This window comes from Anabas testudineus, chromosome 22 (assembly GCF_900324465.2).
Source record: "Anabas testudineus chromosome 22, fAnaTes1.2, whole genome shotgun sequence".
NCBI lineage: Eukaryota > Metazoa > Chordata > Actinopteri > Anabantiformes > Anabantidae > Anabas > Anabas testudineus.
In genome coordinates this window covers 8,963,653-8,987,399 of record NC_046630.1, presented here as the reverse complement: position 1 = coordinate 8,987,399, position 23,747 = coordinate 8,963,653, and the positions used below count along the sequence as shown (strand labels likewise).

The following is a 23,747-nucleotide window of genomic DNA, read 5'->3' as shown; positions in this document are numbered from 1 at the left end:
CTACCATTTGCTTAGACTAACGCAGGCGAACTCAGACAATGAGCAAGTCATCCAGTCCTCTCTTAACTTGCCCTTCACTCCACTTTTTTTCTTCTCTGTGTGTCATTTTATGGCTAAACGTCAGCCAATATTTAGTTAAACAAATGGCACCGTTTAGTCAGAGTTTGTTTAGTAATTACAGAAGAAGCTAATTGTTTTTTTCTTTTTTCTTTTTATTGAATCTATGTCTTCACAGTCAGTCGTGAATGCTCAGTGGGTCAAGTTATGGTATAATGAATAGATTAATGTGAACCCATCCATAGGTAAGTTGTGTTTGTGTGTATATTTATGCGTGTACGTGTGGACACATTCACAGGAGCCTCTCAGGAATCCCATTACAGGCCCTGAGTGACTCATTTGTGCACTGTGGAACATTGTGGAATACCAGGCATATTTTATGATTCAACCTTCAGCCGGCTCCTTCTCTTTCTCCCAGAGTCTGGGTTTATTTGTGAAGCTAGGCCGGTCCGGCCATCCGGACCCCCGCCCCCTCCCCTCTTTATCACTCTGGTGTAGAATATTTTAAACATTGCATTTGAGACATGTAGCTGATGCCTGTTTTTGGGGGGTAACTTGCAGCCAGTGTGGTGCTTTGGATGAGGAGCCAGTCGTGAACTTGTGGTCACGGATTGAATTACACAGCGTGGTTTGTCACCCTGGGAGATGTTTAGGTCTCTGTGTGGGATAAGCATGTATGTATATATGTACGTGTAAGCGTATGCCCTCTTCTTGTGGCCTTGACAAACAGGCTTACCACATGTGGTGGTGTGTTTTGACTGCCTGGTCAAACAAGGGTACAGCAAAGCTTGATGCCTGTGGCAAACGATGACTCTCGCCCACCCACATGGACTCACTGTACTTTTAATCTCCTTGTGCTCATCCTGGAGTCGTAAATTCTTTTTCATCTTTCTATCTAAACTTCTCAGATCTTCCTCATTTCTCTCTGCTTCTTTCCTTATTTGCCTAAAAAGCTTTCACCTTCTCTCTTATTCCATCCTCCCGCCCACTTACTCTCTCTAGGTGTGGACTTGCACTGAGGAATGCAGTTAAATTAGTGTTTTATCTCCCCTACCACCCAGCTGCATCTGTTCTCCCAGCCATGCCAAGCATTTGAGACACAATTGACCTTAAAAGGAAACAATAGCAGCCTATCAATTCTGCTCTGCCAGTCAAGGAATGGCTCACTCCTGCTTGGGCAGGGTTCAGCTTGCACACAACACAAGGAAATGTTTGGAAACTGAACTTTAAAACTACTGGGAAATGAGAGGCACAGTGCAGCCAGAAAGGTTTTGTGTGTGTGTGTGTGTGTGTGTGTGTGTGTGTGTGTGTGTGTGTGTGTGTGTGTGTGTGTACACAGGAGTGGAATTTGTTATCAGTGTACCAAGTCTGGAACCCCCACAGTGCAGCCATACTCAATATAAAACAATAAGTCAATCAATAAAAGCGCAGTAACATTTAATTTTGCTATATGAAAGTCTTAATGCTGTTTAAATCTACAGCTGTGTTAGCCTCAACCTGAGCACAGAGGTAATTAGAGCTAAATGCTGACATCCTCATGCCTACACTCGGTTTAGCAGCCACTGGACACCTTAACTTAGTGTGTTATCATGCTAATCCACAAAAGTACAGATGAGACTGTTACAAGCTAAAGTATTAGATTGAATTTTGACTCAGTGATGGATCTTGAAGTAGTCACCAAGTCACTACAATTTATCTTTAGGGGAGCATGAATTCCTGCACAGTATTTAATGGAAACCCAGCTAATGTTTGTGTGAAGGGATCTTTATTAGAAAGCTGTTTAGGACTGAATAGCAGCACATAGGCCGAGTTAATAGTTGAGATACTTCCATCTGGGTTAAAGTTGTGGACTCTCAGACTAATTGACACCTATTTAGCTTTAGAGCCATGTAGTTAACATTGCTAAAAGCGAAGGCAAAATAATTGCATCTTCTAATAATTAGAAGGATTAATTGAGCACCCTCAGATGGAAAGGCCTGACTTCGCTAAATGGTCCTTGAAGTAGACAGTCAGTCTCCACAAGCTAAATAAGAGCTGCTAAAAAGCTGACTCTTCAGTCTGACATGTCTCATTACATTTAAGATATTATATGGTATCTTTAAATATTGAACTTGAACTTTAAAGTCTCTTTACGTTATGTCCAGACACACCAGGAGGTTACTGTATTGCTGAACTGTGTTATGAAGGTACGTTCAGGTGCATTGCTAGTTGTCATTATGCTGTTGTAAATAAATAATCTGCACTAATGTTTCTTTAGTCAGCAGTATAGTGTGCGAAGGCCTCAACTGGAACAGGGAGGGCTGCAAGCATTAGATATTAGGACAGGTTGTGCTGGTTCATCATGTAGTTAAAGAGGCAAATGATTTTCTGTCTGACAGCTCATCAGCATGTACACAAAATTCTTACTCCACCTTCCCTCTCTGCAGGAATGCAAATAACATCAGGAGGAATGCTGTTTGCAGTCTTGAGTGTCAGCAAATGAAGAATCATTGTCTTGCTCTGTGCGTCTCTGGTATTCCCTCCACCTTTCTTTTGTCAGCTCCTTGTGTATCTGCTTGTTCTTTCTGCTCCTCTTTCTCTTTTCCTTGTCCTTCACTCTCTCTCTCTCTCTCTCTCTAGGCATCCTGTTCGCTGTGTTTGACTTGGGCATTCCTTTCCTCCCAGAGCAGACAAAACAACCCCAGACCTCTCTGAACTACAACCCCCAGTGCGCTCACACACACACACACACACACTCCATTCTGTTAATCACTTACAGGAAATGGGCTCCCATGCAAACGAGGCCTGCCTGGCCACTGGAAGCCAAGATGAAGTTTCACGTCTTAAAATGTTCTCCTGTGGCGCAAATTGAACAGCTCTCTCTTCTTTTGTTCCCCTCATTTCCCTCTCCTGTTTTGCTCTTGTGTTGATTCATCTGCCCTTTTCTGTTGACACGTCTCTCTCCATCTTCTCATAGAAGCCGCATCACATGTACTGAATGTGTTTAGAAAACAGAACACACACTCATATCAAATGCTGTCCATTGTATTTGTGATAGAGGCGTACTCACAGATAAACTTTACACGATAAAAGGTTAATGTGGGTAGAAAAGTGATACGGGCCCTTTAACAGGGATTGTGTTGTTTTGTGATGCCAACACACTAACTGGACATAACTTAACATTTTGGCACAGACTGTACAGAACCTCAAGCTTCCTCATTTAATGCAGAACATACTTTCTTGTTCTGTTAAGTTGTGATAAACAAAGGACACCAGTGACAGTCACAGTGGTAATGACATTTAAATGTGACACATATGTTTTGTGAGTTTTAAATGACGACCAACATAACCAAATTGGATCCATGACTCAGGGAAACCTTCCTGAAATGTGAAAAAAGGGCGAAGAAAATGGATTTAATTTGGTTTTAAAACCAAACCAAAGCTGCACTTGTTAGCATAGTGCTGAGTACCAGTTTATTGATGTGCAATCTGTAATCGCTCCTTGTTTTCCAGTCCAGTTTCAATTTTAGTTTTGGGAAGAAAAACAACATTGTGGTTACTAACTCATTATTGTCTTATACGAATTTTCAGTGGGATCCTGTCGGGATGATGTGATCACGTGATATACCCTTCTGCTAATTTCCTTCATTCAAATGAATGATTCAGAGCAAGTTGTCTGATCTGTGTGCACGTTCAACAGCGGCATAGTGATGAAACACACCTCATTGCTCGTACTGCCAGTCTGAGTTGATGTTCAGTTAAAGATGCCTGGAGGAGGTGCTGCCTCACGCTTTTCAGTTTATCCTGCTGAATAAACCCTAACCTGACACGCTGTGTGCGTGAGGAGAAGTGAGCTGGAGCAAAGGATGAGAAAGAGGCAGCTGTTTTCAGTTTAGTTTGGTTATGGGTTGGCTAATAGTCTGAATGAATAGCTCTGACCCCCCCCACCACCACCCTGTACACACATATATGCATACACACACACACACACAAGCAATCCAACAACAAATACAAACACAGACAAACATGTGGTCTCTGGTCACACTCGGCATCTTCTTCAGCTAAGAATGTGTCAAATCTCATTTGGAAAGTCATATTAATCAAAATGATTATTTATTGATTACACGGTATCCAGACAGCTGTTGTGTAGTCAGCAGAATTGCACATTTGGTTTGGTGTGCAGTGTAGAAGCCTCGTTGTGTAGCGTGAGAACGTGGGATGATTCAGCAGAAACCTGTGGGTTGACGTTATGCCGTTGCCTTCGTGAATGTTAACGTGATGCAGCTGAGCGCAGAGCCGTCCCCTTCGTGTAAGGAAAAGATGTGTGGGAACAGACAGAGGACGACGTAGAGAGTGGCAGAAGCAACTAAAAGACTGGTGCTCAGTGTCCATCAGCAGCTGCTTAGATGATACGACTGTCAGTGAGCACAGTGTGTGCAGCTATCACCCCTCTGAGTCTTAGTTTACACAGAAGCATCTTTCTAAACAGTCTACAGGTGAATATGATATGACAGATGATTATTAGACGATTATTCAGTCATTAGACATCAGCAACAACTCTGATAATTAATATTGATGAGTCATTTTTTAGGAATACTGTATCTTTCAGGTTGTTGGTTGAACAAAATATTGTTTGTTTACATGTTACAGACCAAACATCTTAAATAAGTCTGTGCATCAATCCACAATTGAAATAATTCTGTTCTAACCTTTATTCCGGATTCTGACAACATGTCACACTGTCTTCAGAAAACCATTTATATAATGTCTTTTGTGTTTAACGCTCATCTTGTTGTTTCTTCCCTCAGCTGCTCTCAGTTCACAGGAATGTTTGACTTGTCCTTCAGCCCCTGTCCTCTTCTTCATTTCTCTCCCTCCCCCCCACCTCGCTCTCCCATCCTTTAAATTCAGTCCAGACTCCAGTCTTAAATCTGGATTTTCTGTGCTTAACCAAACATATGGAATGCTACTGTAGTGGAATGCTCCAAGTCTCGGGTTGTGTGTGTGTGTGTGTGTGTGTGTGTGTGTGTGTGTGTTTGTGTGTGTGTTTGTGTGTGTGTGTGTTTGTGTGTGTGTGCACCCGTGCGCATGTTCTGAAGCGAATAAGAGCTTCTAGTATGATGATGATTATGATAATGGTGCGTGTGTGTTTGTGTGTGTACCAGTGCCACCCCAGAGAACTGAATAGAGCCTTCTGTTGTCGTAGCCAAGCACTGCTTGTCTGCTCATGCATGAGTCTATTGCTGAGCCTCCAAATATGTCCCATATCCGAGCAGTTAGTTCATTCTTAGCGCGTTAGCTTGACTGTGAACTCCCCTACAGTGACTGCATTGTCAGCCTGGCCACAGGCTCTGGGCCTTGCCAACATCTGAACATAAAATGGTAAAACATGACATGTGTGTGAGTGTGTGTTGATATTATGATGACCTGTGGGTCCACTTTTACTAACCACATGCACTGCTTGTGTGTTTTAACCACAGAATGGAGACTTGGCAGAGAGGATGGTGACATGCTACGGATAAAAGGAGACATCTAAAATGTAAGTCGTCCCGTGAATCCCGTGCTTTGGATAATGTTGATTGTCTAACAAGGAAAGCCCTGTGCTCATAAGCTGGTGTCTTAAGAAACAGTTGATGCATATAGTTTTAAAGGAAAGCTGTTCTCCCAGTGATTCCAGCAGCAGGGTGAATCATCGTGGGACAATTGGTTACTCTAATGGCCTCCAACATCAAAGTCTGTACTTAACTCACAGATCACGTCAGGTCACCCAGTCCGACCACGTCACTTCACAACACTGATGGGAGTTCTGAATTTAAAGTATTTTCTACTGGCTCCCGTCATTTCTTCTTCCTGCACTCTCTCCTTCTCCTCCCTTTTCCCACCTTGTCCTCCCTTCCTCTCTCCCTACACCTCCTCCTCCTCGCCTCTTCCTCCCCTCCTCTGGGCTTTCTGAGTAGGTTTCCTGTTGGGCACAAACACCGGCGCCACACTTCCTTCCCTGTAGCTTGAAGGAGTGGCACACGTGCATACATGCAAGACTGTATAGCGTAACATTTACACCGCTTGCAGGGACGGCAGCTGGTGTGTGTGTGTGTGTGTGTGTGTGTGTTTTGAGGGCAGGTTAGTCAGCAGATACAGTAGGCTATATGTGTCACTGTCTTACTGTGTCTTCTCGACTGGCTGCTCTCAGTTTAAGGTCAATATTTGGCCAGCACGTGTTTGCACATTTTATGAGCTTGAAGTGAAGTGAGTTCACCAGAAACTGTCCAGAACTATAAACCAACAGGAAACGGAGCTGCATCCCACTTATATTTAGGTTTCTCGTAATCGGGATCTTGATTTTTTTTTTTTTTTTTTTTTTTTTTTTTTACAAAGGGAGTGTCATTAACTGAACATAATACAGTAGGAATGAATCACACTTCATAGAATAATTATGTGTTTCAGGAAACCTGCCAAGAGTGTGACGAAAAGGTCAGGATCATTTTTGTGTCTCTGTACAGAGCCAGGAGATACTTAGCTTAACTTAGCATGACGATTAGCAGCAGAGGACACAGCTGAGCTTGTTTCTTACTTTTTGGTTTATTTACAGGTTAAACAAACACAATATAAAGTGTTTATATTTGCGCTTGAGAGCTGCTGTAGCTGCATGCAGACTTTTAAGTTGCCTTTAAGGACCACGTTTGCAGGAGCCACGATTATTTTTTTTATTTTGTGTAATTTCTTTTTTTTTTTTTGGTCATACTTTATGAAATTGTTGCTCCTCGAGCAAGATATCGACTTTTTGTTCCCAATATCCAGGGAAAACTGAAGAAAACAAACTTTAGCTTTGTGTGGACTAGAGGTCATTTCAAGGGGAAGACGTAAGCTGTTTCCATTTTTATAAAGAAACCTTTTAGGATTTGGTGATGGAGCAAAGGGTTTGTATTCATATCGATGCTTGCATGCTTATTTTTAATTTCCTGTTAATAATGGATGTGAGCTTCTTTGTGTGCGGCTCCGTCTGACAATTGTTTTATCCTTGTCTACATTCATAGTCTCCTGTGAGAACTGTAAGACTTACTGTGCTGCTATCTCTCATCTGATGTACATCATCGTTTAACCTCCTGCTGCCTCTCTTGTTTCTTCGTCTCGTCCTCCCTCCCTCCCTGCCTCCATCCTGCAGGCACTGCTGCATTCCTGCTGCAGTAATCCACTCTGGCAGCTACCTGCTCTGCGCTCTGTGGAGTCACTTCCCTCATTTCTGTCTCTCTTCCCTGATTCTGTTTTTCCCCCCTCTATCTTTTTTTTTTTTTGCCTACATCACATTTTCGCACACATTTTGCTCAGCGTTTGCTTCGCCTAAGCCTTTCTCCTGGTACAGCTCTTTCTTCCTTTCAGAGAGCCACTGAGGTCTTCATTCTGCCGCAGCGGGCAGCTAATGCCAAGGCTCAGGCTGATGAAGCGCTGCCAAGCTCTGCCAACCAAACTCTGTGTGTCTCTGTGTGTGTGCATACTTTGTGCAAGGATGGGAAAGCAGTGAATGAGCAGGATGTCAAGCAAGTAGGCAGAAGGTGAACAAGCTGTACGTTAAGAGCTATTGACGTGTGTGTGAATTGACAGGGTTGTAGGCAGTGGTCAAGGCCAGACTGTTAAAATACCTACTCCATCATTAGGGTTTGGTATTCAGTTGTCATCTCCTCTTCTCCTACAGTGCACAGGACATGTAAATGCTGCACAGCGGCACTGGAATGAGGATGAAGGTCAGAGGAAGGAAACAAAGGGGATTCAGCAGCAAAAGGGGGGGGGGGTTGGGATGATAGAGGTAGAGGTCACATAAAAGGGAGATGACAGTGACGGAGCATGTGCAAAGTAAAGGATTGAATAAGGTGCTGTTCTTGTCCTTGACCTTTACTGAAGGAAATGGCAGAGTTTGAAACAGTTTCTATGCTTTGTTATGTCCCTTTTTCTTTCTACTGACTTTTGTATGATTTATAGTTACTTTTACATCCCTTAACTCAGTCCATCTGGGATGACAATGTAAAGAACGGATATGAAGTAGAGTTTTCACCATAAATCTCAACTCACTGCTCTGACAGGCCCATGAATCCATTTGTGCGTCTGCATAGTCAGACGTCGCACATTTCTCTCAGCGTATCTGCAGATGCTCTCTGCAGGTTTGTTATCTTCGGACTGCAAATGGATTTGCTTTAAAATAAATGTAAAGTCAACGTCTGAATACATAAACCATTTCGCTACTACATCGGTTTCTGCAAAGGTTTGGAAGTTCTTGCAGTGTTAAGAGCTTTTACAAACAATTTTAAGAAGCAGATTCCACTAACCAGACATCATTGACATTTGTGAGGTTTTTAAGTAACTCTCATGCTGACATAGGCAAACACCTGGCGGAAAACAGTAATTAATGTGTAAAAGGCAAAAAAAAAAAAGGATCTGTCATTCTCTGTCTTGATCGCTCTTAACCCATCTCTTAACTTTTGTGTGTCTGCCTCGCCTCATTCTTTCTCAGGCTGACTCATACACGGTGTTAACATTAACAAGTGTCATCATGTTGTGATGTTTTTATGTTCTCTTATCAACGTGAAATGGTGACACACACACACACACACACACACATGCATTCCTTCCTGAGCGGCTCATCGCAGCACACATCTTCACATTTTGGTGTGCACTGACTGAGTCCTGGAAGGATTTCTGCCGACGTCTGCTGATACCTGAGAGTGCCCGAGCAGCTGTTAAGCATAGTTTTAAATAGGTTGCTAGTGTCGGTCCGTCACCTTGTCGTCGTATTTGGAGGTCACTGCATGTTCAAAGCCTCCTTACACACAGAACATGTCCTAACAACAATAACAGTACAGCATGTGATGAGCCTCAGTCAACAGATGGGCACTATTTTGTTTATTTACATATTGTTTTTTTCATTTTCTTCAGTGTTACGTTCAGATACGTAGAATAAACTTCCATTAGATCCTACTGTAGCCTTCCTCTCTGTCACTACACAGCTGGGACTTCACATAGATTGACACTAGAAGCACATAGACATAATACATGAGCAATACAAAGAGTTTGCTGACCTCACATCTGAAATTCTTGATGTCTAACTTGAAAAATAATGTTTATTTTTCTTGTCAAGTTTGTGCATAAGTCGTATTTCTATATATGAAACATGTTCCATCTGCTTTAAGAAGATTTGATGCATCAAAGTGTTAGGGACATCACTGAGCATTTATTTCACTCGTGTTCATGTCTGATTTGACAACTTTAAGTTTCCCAAGTTTCCTTATGGAGATAATTATTTTTACCAAACAGTTTTATCATTAACATTTTATTGTCCTTCCCATATTTTCGTCTCGTATGTTTTTATCTCTGTAACAATCGCACTGTTTGGCAACAAGTTCTTAGAAGCTTGCAGTTTATCTCTGCAGGGTTTATTTGCTGTATGAAACAACACAATGCGCTGTCCTAATCAGGGCCTCAATCCTGTTTGCCGCAGAGTCCTGTGTGGAGTGTTTTCATGTTTACCGGGTCAGTGACCTCTGACCCCAAACACAGACTGAGGACATGCCGTTTGTGTGTTTACATCAATAACAATAAGAGCAGTGCCAAACTTGTCCAGTTGAAACATAACAAACATCAAGTGTTTTTACGAACTGACCTCAGTATGTTCAGATGAATGATATTTTCAACTGTGCACGTATTTAATTACCGTATCTTAGTGTTATGTAACAGTTCTTAAAGGGCAGTCACTTACTGGATTTCTGTCTGATGGTTAATATGGACATATCAAATCCAGATTGAAAACTAAAGGTGACTGTGAAATTGCAGCTCCTAAACTCCGACATTATGCTTTTTTTGTTCATTGCTGACTGTCCGTACAAATGCTGTCATACAATTTAGCACAGACGTTATCCTTTATTTAAACAGACAGTGTAGAGAGAGACAGGAAATGTGGGGAGAGGGGTATGAAATCCCAAAGTTTCCTATCATTGGTATGATAAATGGGCCGTCCATGACAAGCAGAGCCTTTCTGAAGATGTTTGCGAGTGTAAATTACTACTAGGTGTCGATTTGACTGAAGCCTCTAATATGAAGTATTTCCTCCAATGCTGGTTACATCAAACATATTGTAATGATTTAAATCTGAACTAGTTACTGGAAAAATATCAACTGTAACAGGGAAATGTAGAGAGTTTAGCAACGCTCTCTCCGTGTGGGTAAGCATCCATTTGGCCGAAGTGTTTGACTGAATCTTGCATCGTATAATATTCTGTTTCTACCGAACTAACTAGAGTGAAGTTGCTCCAGATTTCTCTGGCTGTAGATCTGCCTGAGGACTCGCGAGCAACTAACTGGCCAGTATTTTCGGGTGCTGCTGTTTTAAATAGAGCATCTAATATCTTTTCCCTGCTCTGCTTCCCAATCGTAGCAACAGTGACCGGTGCATGTAATCCAGTGTGTAGTGCCGTGTTCTGATCAAAACATGCTCTAATTTGCTGTTCAGTTCAGCCACCAGGATGACGAGCAGAGCCGGAAAGCTTTCAGGACTTTGAATCAGGCACCAAAATGCCTCTTCAATCAGGTCAAGTATAGAGAAGGCCAAATTTCTGTGATGTCGAATCATTACACTCTGACAGGTCCCACACTGCAGCTTCTCTGGCTTTTCTCTCTCACCCTCACTCTCTCTCATTTGCTTACTACTTTATCTGGCATTTGCCACCCCCCTGACCCATGTTTTATTCTCTCATCTTCTTATCATGCCCTCTCATACAAGCAGAGCTGTTCTTTTTAAGCCCCAGCAACAAGTCTTGATGTAGCCAGCCTGGGAAGGGAGGGGAGACCTAGAAAAGCTCTGGGTTACTAGGCTAAGACCGGAGAGAGGATGGTTACTTGTCAGCCAAACTGTCAATTTAAAACTTTGTTTTAAAGATTGTCACAAGGAGAACCTTCACCTACCTAAACCAGTCTGTGACCTCACTGGCTGCCTTCTTCTGTTTTTTTGATACAGAAGATGAGAATTCTGTGATGTGTTGAAGAGTTCACCACAATATCTAATATTATGTCCTTCATGACCCTGTGCGTCTAGGCTGTGTGTTTACTTTTATTGCAACAGTAAAAGTTTATTTTAGGAGCTTGAAATTTTTGTTTGCAGACCACCTCTCCTCCTCTTTCGAAGACTATTCCTCTTCCTGCACCTGTAGCGTAGTTGTGCACTCTGTTCACTCTGCTTCTCATCTTCTCTGCAACTAATATTTATTTGTTTGAACATCCCAGGAACCGCTGTTAACAGTTATAAAAGTATTTTTTCTAATTAATTCTCTTACCGGTACAACATAATTGTTACTGTCACTTTAGTAAAGCTTTGAGAGGTTTGTACATAGAAACTTAATTACCTATCAACTGTTGCTTGTTAATTTTGTCCTTTAGGTTTTTTGTTCCATTGTTGTTTCATTAATTGCCCCATTGTTTCACTTTCATTTTGTATCTGTTGTGTATTTACTCTGATTGACAGTAATTGACTGTAAATGTTATCTTAATGAGGGGAATCCCATGGTTTGTTAGTTCAAAGACTTTTAAATCAATATAAAAATGATTTGCTATTGATGTGTTGCTTAGCCAGAAGTCACTCCTTTACAAGATAATACTGTTTTAATTTCCCTTTCTCCCGCATCTATTTCTATTATTGTTGTTTCTCTTAAAATGTAAATTAGCTCACACTGTTTACACATGAAATCAGACTGAAATTTAGAGTCCATGCTGAGCGTATCTGCAGCCAGGCCTTAGAGGAAAGTGGCTTTCAGGCTATTTTAAGTGGAGGAATAACTGGTGAAAGAGAGGAAAAAAAAAGGAAAGAAAAATAAATAAATCACCAAGAAATATTTTAACATTAGGTGATGTTGCCCAGAGAAATAGACATCTGCTTTGTCGTTTGTAGTGGTATTGTGGGCAGCTTCTATGTCCTGTCCTACAAACAAATGTATTTTTCTACCGACATTTTGATGACATTTTGGTTATCCACAAACATCATCATATTTCCCAGACTTGTGCTGTAAGAGATCTTTTCATCCAGTACCTTAAGGAAAACTCCTCAGAGTGTAGACATTCCCGCTTCATTTCAGCTCGCTTTATCAAACAAGCTGCTTGACCTTAGTTTCGTATCCTTTTTTTATTTTTATTTTTTTCAGAAACGCACACACCGACTTTCATTTCTTTGCCATTTTTCCAGAAGTGGTACAAAACTGAAAGGGTGAAAGAAACAGAGAAAAAAGTAACATGACAGCACAGGAAACGACAAACCGAACATTATGGGATGCCGGTTTTCTCTTTCTTGGAAAAACGGAAAAATTCAGGCCAAGTATCAGGTCTACACCATCTTGTGGCTTCCTCTGCTGCGCCAGCATCCATCCATTGCCGTCGTCCCTCCTCACACACAGAGAGTATTGGTCACACGTTCACATATTCAAACTGGCAGTAACCCCCTACATGAAGATGTGGTTGAGGCATTTTGATTGGATTTGGGCCCTTTATTAACTGCAGTTTATGAGGCAGAAGAGCTTCAAACCCATATGTTCCAACCTAATGTCAAGTGCAAAAGCGAGGGGATTTTTCTTCTCTTTCTTTCTTTGCCTCTCTCAATGGAGAGAACAGAATGTACTGAAGGCAACAGGCAGGAAGAGAGCCGCTAAAGCCCTAATGATATGGTGTATGATTGTAACCTTTGTGTGTGTGTGTGTGTGTGTGTGTGTGTGAGAGTGAGTGAGAGAGCGAGTGCAAGCAGATGATGGACAAAGTTGTAGTTCCTTCTTTGGTTCTTTTTAGTATTTATTTTATTTTAAGACAGAATGAAGCCCCTTTAGTTTTTGCTCTCTTCACCCTTCCCGTCCTCATGATCTATCTCTAAACATGGAGCTTTTCACACACTTGCTAAATCACCTTTCTCCAGAGTGAAGCTTCATTGCAGAAGGCCAGTTTTTACATGTCTATGTGTCCCGTACAGTATGTGTCTGTGTTCACATTTACCTACTCCACCTCCATCAAAGGAAAGCGATGGCAGCTGCAGTTTAGACCCGAAGATAAAGACATGATTATGCTCCTACAGGTATTAAAAGTAATAGCTGCTGGGCTATCTTTAGGGAACTTGTGTGTAAACACACTAATAAATGCAATATTAGAAAATATGCTGGTGTTTTATGTCTTGTCTGAAAAGGCACATCTCCACATCCAGTTGTAAACTGCTGCTGCTGATGTTAATTTTCTTACTAAAGGAGACATAGGTTTGACTGGAGCTGCATCTCTGCAACCTGGTCATGCATACAGGAGCCGCTGGGCAAAATTTTTAATTAATACATTTTTAATTAACTGTGGGGCCCTACTGGCTCATTCTTGCGCCCAGTGTCTGCGTTTTATCAATTAATTAGTAACATCTAATCGTTGAAATTAAGTACCGATTTATTTTATTAAAAGCTTTGTATAAGCATCATTTATATTAAATGAATTGGATGCCTTAAGACTAGACTGTAATAAATGTGCTGATGAAACTGGGATTGCCTCAAGGTTCCAATCATTTCAGTTTATATTAACATTAGTGGTGCATACAGTGTTAAGCAACACATTTTTATCATCAATTAAATGACCACAAATGAATTGCTGCATGGAGAATATGCAGCCATGGGGGCCTCTGAGGCAATTGCCTGATTTGATTGGTTTTCCAGCCTTAGTTTACCATCACTGACACTGTGACCTTCTTCATGTTCCCTACCCTTTTAGATAGTTCATCCCTTCACCCTTTTCTTTTACTCTAGTTGTAACTTCGGGGTAAGTATTTACACAGGTCTCATCTCAAACTAAGTCTGGCTCTAGTAGTCGACATGTGCCTTGCTTCTCATAACAGCGGCAGGAGGAGTGCAGAAGGGAGTGAAAGGTCAAGTAGGGGACCTTCCTGTTCAAATTTCAGGAAGTGGAAGGTGCCAGAGTCATACAGTGTTGTACTGAAGAGAGAGTTAGATTATACCCTGCAATCTGACTTAGATCAGATATTTGCACGAAACACAAAAGACATTAAGGTGTATCTATGCTTAAACCAATCTGTAATCTTATAAATGTTGTTATAATGTACTGTATGTTCTCCTGTTAGAAATGAGCTTCAGCAGAGAGAACCTAGGACGGCTCATCAGTGGCCTGGTTAAGTGCATTCAAGGCAGAGCAAGGGAATGGCAATGCCCTGGTTAGTCTGTCATTAGGAATGTTTCTGCATAAAAGGGGTCAGTTTCCTTGCCTCAGAGTGCCTACCCCCCTCCAAGTTTTCCATAATTGTCAAACAAAGCACAGACCAAACTGTGTTCCATTTGAGCCAAGTTCAAAATACCTCTGCAAAACCCCTCTTGCCTTATTTCCTTCCCTCCTGTTCCTCTTCATTCCATGTTTTCAAATCTGTTCTTGGAAAACATTTAACTTTTTGAAGACAAATAATATATTTTGGAATAATGTGGGTCAAGGTTATAAATGGAAGGGATTCATGTTCTATGACTAAACACTGATGGCATACAGTACCTTCTACATCATTTCTTATACCTCTCATCTTTTGCTTTTCCCATTTACCTCACTGGTTTTCTTTCTCCGTTCCATCTCTCCCATCATCTTTTTTAATTCTCTCCCGTCTTGTCCTGATTGTAACCAATGAGGCTCCAGCCCTGCAAAAAGTGAATCAGGTATGTTGATTGGTTTAACATAGGAGGGCCCTTGCCAGAGTGGCTTTGCACGCCCCATCGCCCCTTAAAAGTGCCCACTTGGCCATGCTGGTGTGCGTGTCTGAGAGAGATGAAGGGAGGGAGAGCTGGCAAAGAAATAAAGGGAGAATGAGAGGAGGGCTAGGGAGCCTGCCAAGACAGGAGAAGCCGGACCTAGCGAAACACCATTATTAACCAGGACAATGCTCGATCAGAGTTTCATCCATAGGGTTTGAAAACAAGAGTAACAAACCAGGAAAAATATAGACAGTAGATCTCCAGGAAATCTTTTTTTAAACACTAACCTCTAAGTAGTCAGTGAATAAATGTTCCTGAGCTGCATAGTGCAGTCTGAATACCTGCTAAAAGAACTGTTATAGGTGTTTTTTAATGAGCGAGCGAGTGAGTGCTGTTTTTGAAAGACATAAGGAGATTTTTCATAGCATTTTTACTGCACAGGAACAGGATCAGTCTGGACAGGTTTGGACAACAGCGACGACAGGGGAAGAAATTAGGTCTACAACACACTCGACTGTACAAGGCTAATTCAACACAAAATGTCTCTATTGACTAACGTATTCTGGCATTCAAGTCGACGGCTAAGCTCGCAATTTTCTCTCCAGCATTTTCCCCCATCTATCTTTTCCTTCATTCCCTTTTCAATCTATGTTCTTTATTTCTTTGAAGTCTTGTGCTCCACTGAGAAGATTACCAAACCACTAGACCTCATGAAAGCAAAGAATAATTAAAACACTACAGTTGACTCCTTTGAGTTCAGATTGTGCTTTCTCATAAAGTAGCTGTAACCATATTTACTTTTAAAACTTATTGCCTTGGCTTATGTTCAACAAGACTTTTAACAGATTGTGGAAAGAGTGGTTTGGTCTTCATCAAATGAAACCATAGAAAATATACTGGAGTGAAACCATAATGGCAACTTATACTTTGTTGTCTATAATGTATGCAAGTAGTTCATATAGATTAAAAGATTTAGTAAATTTATTATACTGCACTGATGTTTTTACAGTTCTAATGGTTATTTAATGTAAAAGAAAGCAGTAGTCTTAATGTGTAGTGGTTTGTAGCTTTAGAAAGACGATCTTTGAACATGGTACTGTATATAAGGAGAGAGAGGAGACTATGTGCTGGCTGGTGGTGTGGGGTCGATTAGTGATGATGTGTGCAGATGTGCTACCCTCAGGTCGATTTTTCTCTTGCGGTCAGTGGGGGAGGCTTGGCAGATTGATGGGGGGAAGGGGAGTAATCGGATTTCTAAGCAACAGAAAGACCTCTACCTGAATCATGCAGGAGACAAAAGCATTGACTATTTGATTTAAAGAGGCCCAGCTGACAGGCAGCCTGCTAATAATCTGTGTTCTCATCACATAGAGCCACTCTGGGCCTAGAATTAAAAGCTTTGTTATGAAAACCAGCACATTGTATTGGCTGTAGAAATGCAACATCTGTCTTTACTCTGTTGACTAAATGTCTATTCTGGCCTTGTGCAGAGTTAATTTGTGTCTAACTAATCGTCTCATAAAATGAGACTGGTCTTTGAACGTCACATCAGTCCCAAGTGACCATGAATGGTGTAGCGCTGTGACAGGCCTGTGATGTAGTGGTTGCCACAGTGACTGCTGCGTATGTGTGGGGATGGGAGTATGTGAAGGAGGCCGGTGTTATTGAGATATGCTACTGTCAGCAGAAGCAGTAAAGCAGAAATCAATTTGGGATACAATAGCAGTGATATAACACAGTGTGTGTCTGTGTGTTTATACCTGACTATGTGTGCAGACATGTTGAAACCCCCATACTCATGCACATAAACAGCACCAGCACTAGCTCCTTTATAGACAAGGTGAAATACATGATGGTTCAGTGACGAAATGAGATAATTTCTCGTTTCTCTCACTCCTTTTTCACTTACTGTTCTACCTTTTAAGAATGAAAATGACTGTTATTATTAACTGAATGTTATTGATAGATGACTAAGTATTGTTTCCTCTCTCCCTCCAACAGATGACAGGTTTTCCTGCGAAACACTACTCCAGGTGGACTTCAAAGTCTTAAGACGACACACAAAAACAAGACTCTTTTTTTTTCTTCAAGAGACTAACAGACTTAATCTCACTATCACACGAATGTGGACCTCCCAAAACGCTGTTATCAAATAATTTGAGCAGCAAAATAACAATAGATATAACACAAAGAACTTTGTAGCCATGTCTGATCATAAAGACATGACACATCGCCATCTGCGGCACAAGCTACAGAGTCTTGCTCGAAGACTGGATGAACTGGAGGAAGCTACCAATAAGCTACAGAAGTCTGAGGATGAGCTGCTTGACCTGCAGGTCAGTACTGATTCATATTTTTTTTTTTTTATGTGTGTACATTTCAGAAATGTTGAGTGGAGTGAGGTCAAACAGAAATACATTAATAGTTTCATTAATGGCTGAACACTCTCTCCTATACAGGACAAGATAATCCAAGCAGAAGGCAGCAACTCATCTCTGCTTGATGACATTGAGGCTCTGAGGAAACGTCTCCTAAAGATCCAGGGTAAGGATGAGGAGGTACGCAAAGCTGAGGACCTCTGTCGCACAGTCCGAGAGAAACTGGAAGAGGAGGAAAACCTTACAAAGGAGCTAAAGGCTGAGATTGAGCGTCTGCAACGTAGAATGGCAGAACTGGAAAAACTGGAAGAAGCTTTTGGAAAAAGCAAATCCGACTGCAGCCAGCTCTGTCTGAGCCTCAATGAGGAGAAGAACTTGACCAAGAAGCTCTCATCTGAACTGGAGGCACTAAAAACCCGTTTGAAGGAAGTGGAAGGGTCTGAATCAAAACTGGACAAAGCAGAGAAGGCTTTGGCAATGGAGTTTGAGAAACTCAAAGGATTTACTCAGACATTTTTGAGTGAGCACAAGAGGCTATTAGAGAAACAGAAGGAGGACGAGAAACTTATTCTGAAGCTGAAAGAAAAACTGGAGCACCAGAAGAATTACCTTGGCATGTCAGCAGACCCTGGCCAGACGGATTTCTTACGGTCACGAATCGAAGATGAGCTGTCATCCACAGGGCTCGTCTCAGGTAAATTGAGGAGGGCTGAGAAGAGCCTTGACTACTTGAAGTCGCCTGAAGACAAACTCAGTCTTGTGAACAAATCTGAAAATGAGAAGAACACCGGTCAAGAGGGCTCACAGGTGGAGGACAACAAAGTAAAGGAGCTCACACAAGAAGTAGAGAGGCTGAAGAATCGTCTTAAACAGCTGGAGATAGTAGAGGAGGATTTGAAGAACTCAGAGTCCAAAAATGGTGAACTTCATCAGAAGTTCCAGGTGGAACGAAACCGGGCGCACCAACTGAGTGAGCAGGTGGAACAGCTCAGGATGCAACTGTGCGGAAAAGGTGGACTTAGTTATGTGGATAAACATGGAAATGGAAGCACTAACATTTGTCCCAACAACTCTGCTAACGTCGTTGAGAATGGCAAAGCTGAGGATGAAGAGATTATTGTGAAGGGTTTCAGACAAGAGAAGCCTAAATATAGAAGTGCTGCAACTGTCTCAGAACCAAGCTCCCCCAAACACAGAAACAGGGATCTGTCACCTCAACACAAGAGAGAGACTAAGCTGAGGAGCAAAGAGCTGAGTAACTCGGAGGAGAGCTCCCCTAAGTCTGCGAGGAGAGCTCCCAGTCCCGCTCAAAAGAGCAGGAGGACACCCAAAACCCCAACTGCAGCAATTTCATCTGACAATGGTATAAGAGACACCGGCCGAAGAACTGAAGAAAAGACAAGAGGTGCTGCAGATAGCTCTGTGAATATATCTTCTACTGATATGAAAAAAGTGTCTGTTCTCAGCCGCTACCCTCCTGCAGCTAATGACCAGAAGTCGTTGAGGACAACCCAAAAACAGGCTGATGGGGAGTCTAAAAAGATCAGAGTAGAAAAGTTTTCAAAATTATATGTAGGTAGTGATAGTGAATCAAACAACTCTGATGTAGTACTTGACAGCTCCAGCAACATCAATAACATGTCTGCACTTGAGAAGGACACAGCCTCTGTCTCAGATCAGGAATCAATAGACCAGCTTCAGGAGTCTGTCTCTGTTTCTACCGCCTCCACACTGACCAAAGCCAATGGATCGTACACAGCCTACAGATCCCATGTCACTCCTCTGCTACCCAATGACCAGGGGTCAGAGGGGCATTCCTCTGCCTCTGAGACAGAATCTACTGGTTCAAGGCCCTCTGAATCAGAACCTGTGACTGAGACAACTACTAAAAATGTAAGCAGTAGAGCCGCAACATCCAGATATCTTAGGTATTCTCATGTGCATGACTCCCATTCGGAAGGTTCTTCTTCCAGGAGCTCATTTGATGAGGAGCTCCACAACAGAACGCATTCAGCTGAGGGGGGCCACCAGGGGTCCGCGCATACTCCGTCAGGGATTGAGATCCAGCGAGTGTGCAGCCCTCGGGAGGCACTGAGGTCAAAAGCTGTCATCAAGCCTGCTATTGTTGAGATTGACAGGAAAGAAGTAATGATTTCAGAACCTCTCTCCACCAATGGCAAACCTAAAATCTCCACCAAGCCAATTGTGACCACGACTAGTAAAATGACCAGTAGTATAACTATCTACCCCAATGACCCGAGCTCTTCCAGAACCAGCAGCCGCAGCAGCAGTGTGTCCAGTGAGCCCCTGCCAATGAAAGAACGCCATACCTCTACCAGTAACATCCTCATAGGTAGGTTTTATTCGTTTACAAACCAATCTAACTATATTTGTAACAGAGACTGAATAAACTGTTTGATTTAAGGCAGTATTTCCTGTTATTCACACAACAATATAACATCACTGAAATGTAATGTGATCATTCAAACACCAACCACAACGACTGAAGCCTTCTTTTTCCAAAAATGTGTGTTCTGAGGCTGATGATGATGGGAAGGTCAGTAGTTTAGTAGGCTGTGTGATGTGATTGATAAGTCTGGTATTATGAATTACTGCATCTGTGAAATCTGTCAAGAAAATTATTCATATAATATTACTCGTTGCCAGGGCCCAGCACTGAACATCATGGCAGTATTTCCGTCCCATATGAGATCTCCATCCCTAAGAGTGAGATCACCTTGCGGCCGTGCCAGGACCAGGACTGTGGGCCGGACAACCACAGTGATTCCTCATCAAGGTCCAAACACCACAACACTTCCAGAGTGGAGACCATCACAAGTCACCTACACTGCCAACGTAGCAATTTCAGCCTCCAGTCCCAGGACACCTCCTCCGCAGACTTCAACGACACAGAGTCTGGCTTTGAGAGCAGTAGCAGCACTACCACAGTCACCAGCTGGAGAAGCCAAAGACAGAACCAGCACCCCCAAGAAGACAGCTTAGCAGACCTGAAGAATGTGACTGTGAGAAGCACCTGGAGGAACAGAGGCACAGCGTCAGTGGATGATACAGGAAAGGGCAGAGGGGGTACAAGGACACTGGTAGACGGTGGGTCTGAAGATGAGGCAGAAGCAGCAACAACATGGAGGGCTTACCGGGCAACCACCTTCGACACAGAGGAAACAATAAACAGTGGCACTGCAGCTGGAGGGAATTCTGCAGCACAGAAGGGAGTCAAACCGTCTCCTGCAGAGGTGAGAGAATCAGTAAATGTAGGAAAAAAGGGGTTTGAGCTGCATTTTTTACACAAAAAGGAATAATACATTGGAGGAAAGGGGTGTAGCTGTTCATCATTTCATGATGTTGCTTTTTGTGTTGCTCCCTATCCCAGGTATACATGCGTAGGATCAATAGTGTGGTTACTAGCACTAAAGACACTGAGGAACCAGTGCTGCGCCGAGGCAAGCACTCTCAGTCACCTACTATGGAAACAGGAGGCTTGGGAAGAACCGTACCACATGCACCTGTGACGTCTCAGTCCTGGGGCCGATCATACACACAACAAACACCGGTAGGTTGACCAACTTGTTTTTACACTTTTCTTCTAAATTACTAAGTTACAGGTAGAAAGAAAGTGTTTGTTCAGCCATTCTTGGAAAAGTGATCCTTGTGTGTTTATTTGTGGTAAATGTTGCTGTTACTGCAAACTGTATCTTGTGAAGTACTCTCTGCCAAATCTTTATGGCTGGTCATTATGATCTGTAACCCTCTTTAAATAGTTTTGTCTCGAAGATGAAAGTCCAGAAAAGTGCTGAGCTCCTGGTGTGTCCACTTTGTATGAGAACTCAGCTTGTATTTTTCCCTGATGCGAAGCTCTCCAACTTCAAGCTTAGCACAGCAGTTCTGTGTGCCCCACTCCTGCTGCACCAGTAAGCATAAAGAGAACAGGGTGGGACAACAAAAAGAGGGAGGGTGGAAATGAAAAAGACCAAGGAGAAGGTTAGGAAAACCTCAAGGAGGAGAAAATAGCTTTCTTGTATTTAAATGTGTGACCACATTACAATCTTTGCCCCTGCCAGTCCGAGTTGCTTCTGCACAAACACTGAACATTAAAGGCAACTGTTCAGATTCTCACCTTCACATAGGTGTGTTTGTGCATTAAACCACATATGTACATGCTGCTTTTTACTTTGATCTGGAGCACTGTGCATTAATAATCCTGTGGTGTACCACAATGTTTTTGTTGCTGTTGTTCTTATGCTATGACTGAAGGTGTCTCCAGTGAGAAGTAGTGCAATGAAGGTGCTTGAAAAAGTCAGGACCAGGGCACCTTAGTGGGTTATAGGGTCATAACCTTGTATCACTGGTTCAAAGTTCATTAACTAACCTTAAGACTTTTCTGATCCACAAAATCTGTCACAAATATAATGAGATCCTGAATTAAAGACATATTTGTTTGGTTCTTTTGATACCTTTCTATAAAAGCAGAGAGGAAACAGAGACAAACACCTTGACCTCAAAACTAATTTCCTCAAAACATTTTCACAATCATGACTATAATATTATAATTTCCTTAGTTCAGTTCATACATCTGCTGCTTTCCTCTTTTGATCACACATCCTTCACCCCTTTGTTATAGGAGCTTCCTAAAATCCATTTGGATGACTCCTGATGTTTGTTGCACAAACAGGTCACTTCATTTGGATGACAGTTATAAAGAAAAAATGCTACTGTGCAAAAACTTCAAATCATTATTGGGCTTTGAAGCACAGCCAGTCATCAAGAACATTTATTGTGAGCAGTGTCCATGTCCAAGGAATTTGGATAAATCTGTAGTTAGTGGGAGAGGTGGAATAGTCTGTGATTGCAGTTTGGTGATGTTGTTATTTACTCCTCTAAACTTCTGCGTGAACATAGATGTATTGAATAAATATGTCTTTTTGCTAGAGATTAAAGCGCAGCTCATCCCTACACTTATTTCCTTTTACTTCCAAGATGATGACAGTAGTCAGGACTAGTGAGAAAAGCTTACAGTAGACCAGAAAGACACAATCAATCAATAGTCATTAAGGAGGAGACAACACTCCCAGTTCCTTAAGTGCAATGGAGCAACCTAGAGAAAATGATAGCTTATTGATTATCTTTCTTTTTTTTAACACTTTTTTTATCTTTTCATCTAAGACCAGAGTTGAATTATGATAGCTTGAATCAGTGCCTGCTGCTTAACCTTGACATTTGTGTCTGATCTGTCAAAACTAGTATTAATTGCACACAATGAACTTTTGGTCCCCAGAGGACGAAACCTGATGACTTTGATCTCCTGAACTATGGGTTTTGCTCTGTGTGGACATTTTTGATTTGTTTGTTGACAATTTTAATTAGCTAATATTTTGAATTATGACCAAATACTTTGTGTATATCATTACCATTACCATTTAGTTCAAGACGCTGTTTAACAGTCTTCTAGCTCTTGTCCTGTTAGGGATCTGATAATGGATGTGGTGAGCAGGATAGGGAGCAGGAAAAGAGGATTTAAACATACTTGAAGCCCATTTCTAATATGAATTAGGCCAATTTAGTGCTACAATTGGGATTGCTTGCTTTCTGTAGCGATCACTCCACACCTCAGTAGAGAACAGAACAGCATTGTAGTACTTCTCCCCACTGTAGCAGTAGAAAAACCTCAGCCTGTGCATGAATGAGCTTCACGTTTGGCTGAGGACGGCAGGAACGATATGTCCAGTGAACGAGATGCCAAACCATTGTTTGCTGAATCAAAAACCAGTGGTTGTGAGGTAAAGTGTGAGATCACAGCTGCTATACTGTTCTCTGATCACCTGATGTGACATTTGGAGGAATACAATAATAATCTATGCAGCAGCTGAGGTTGCTGTTGTCTTGCTGGAGAGCAGATTTAGGAGTTTGAGGTGGCAAGTCAACAGCATACCTTTAAAATTGGGCACGAGACCAAGTGCAGACTGATTTAAAGCAAAGATATAATTTATTCTGCAGAACTCTCGACACATTATTTGTGTTATTTCTGAGCTGGCTGGCGTTCATTCTGCATTAGGAAGTCTTCTCACAGTTTATGTTTTCAAACTGAGTTCTTGGACGTTTTATTGGTAATTCTTGAATGGAGAGACATTTTCCTGCTAAAACTCCAGAGTGCATGAACTCAATGAAAGATTTGTGGAGATTAGCTCTCAATAGTCTAAAACATATTTAAGGAATCGTTTGACATTTTGGAAAATATTAATGTTCTATTTGTTTTCTTTTGAGTTAAATGGGAAGATTGATGCCACTTGTGACTGTTTGGTAACTGCTGCTACAGCCGGCGGCCATTTAACTTAGTTTATTTTAATTTAGTGTAGAAATGTATCAAGAAATAGTCCAGCCTACAAACTGTCATTTAGATAAGCACAGTAGATATGATGTGGTAATTAGTGAGTACTAGTAGACACATATACTACTTATTTACCAGTCTATCAGCAGTTGTACTGCTGTTGTATCATTCGTTACACGTTTCAAGTCTGTTACAGTGTGTTCAAGTATGTAGAAGCGCCCTGTTTGAGCGTTACAGGAACACTGGAAGTGTGTT

At 41.8% G+C, this 23,747-nt stretch overlaps 1 protein-coding gene across 1 annotated transcript in view; it reads left to right on the top strand.

The window, feature by feature from the left end:
- Window positions 1-23,747, top strand: part of luzp1 (leucine zipper protein 1) — a 38,176-nt gene that overhangs the window by 9,744 nt on the left and 4,685 nt on the right. The window contains exons 2-6 of the mRNA XM_026339696.1: window positions 5,517-5,575; window positions 16,773-17,107; window positions 17,231-19,502; window positions 19,817-20,403; window positions 20,541-20,720. Of these exons, the coding sequence (XP_026195481.1) occupies window positions 16,976-17,107; window positions 17,231-19,502; window positions 19,817-20,403; window positions 20,541-20,720 (3,171 nt within the window). The 5' untranslated portion in view covers window positions 5,517-5,575; window positions 16,773-16,975. The remainder of the gene's footprint in view (window positions 1-5,516; window positions 5,576-16,772; window positions 17,108-17,230; window positions 19,503-19,816; window positions 20,404-20,540; window positions 20,721-23,747) is intronic.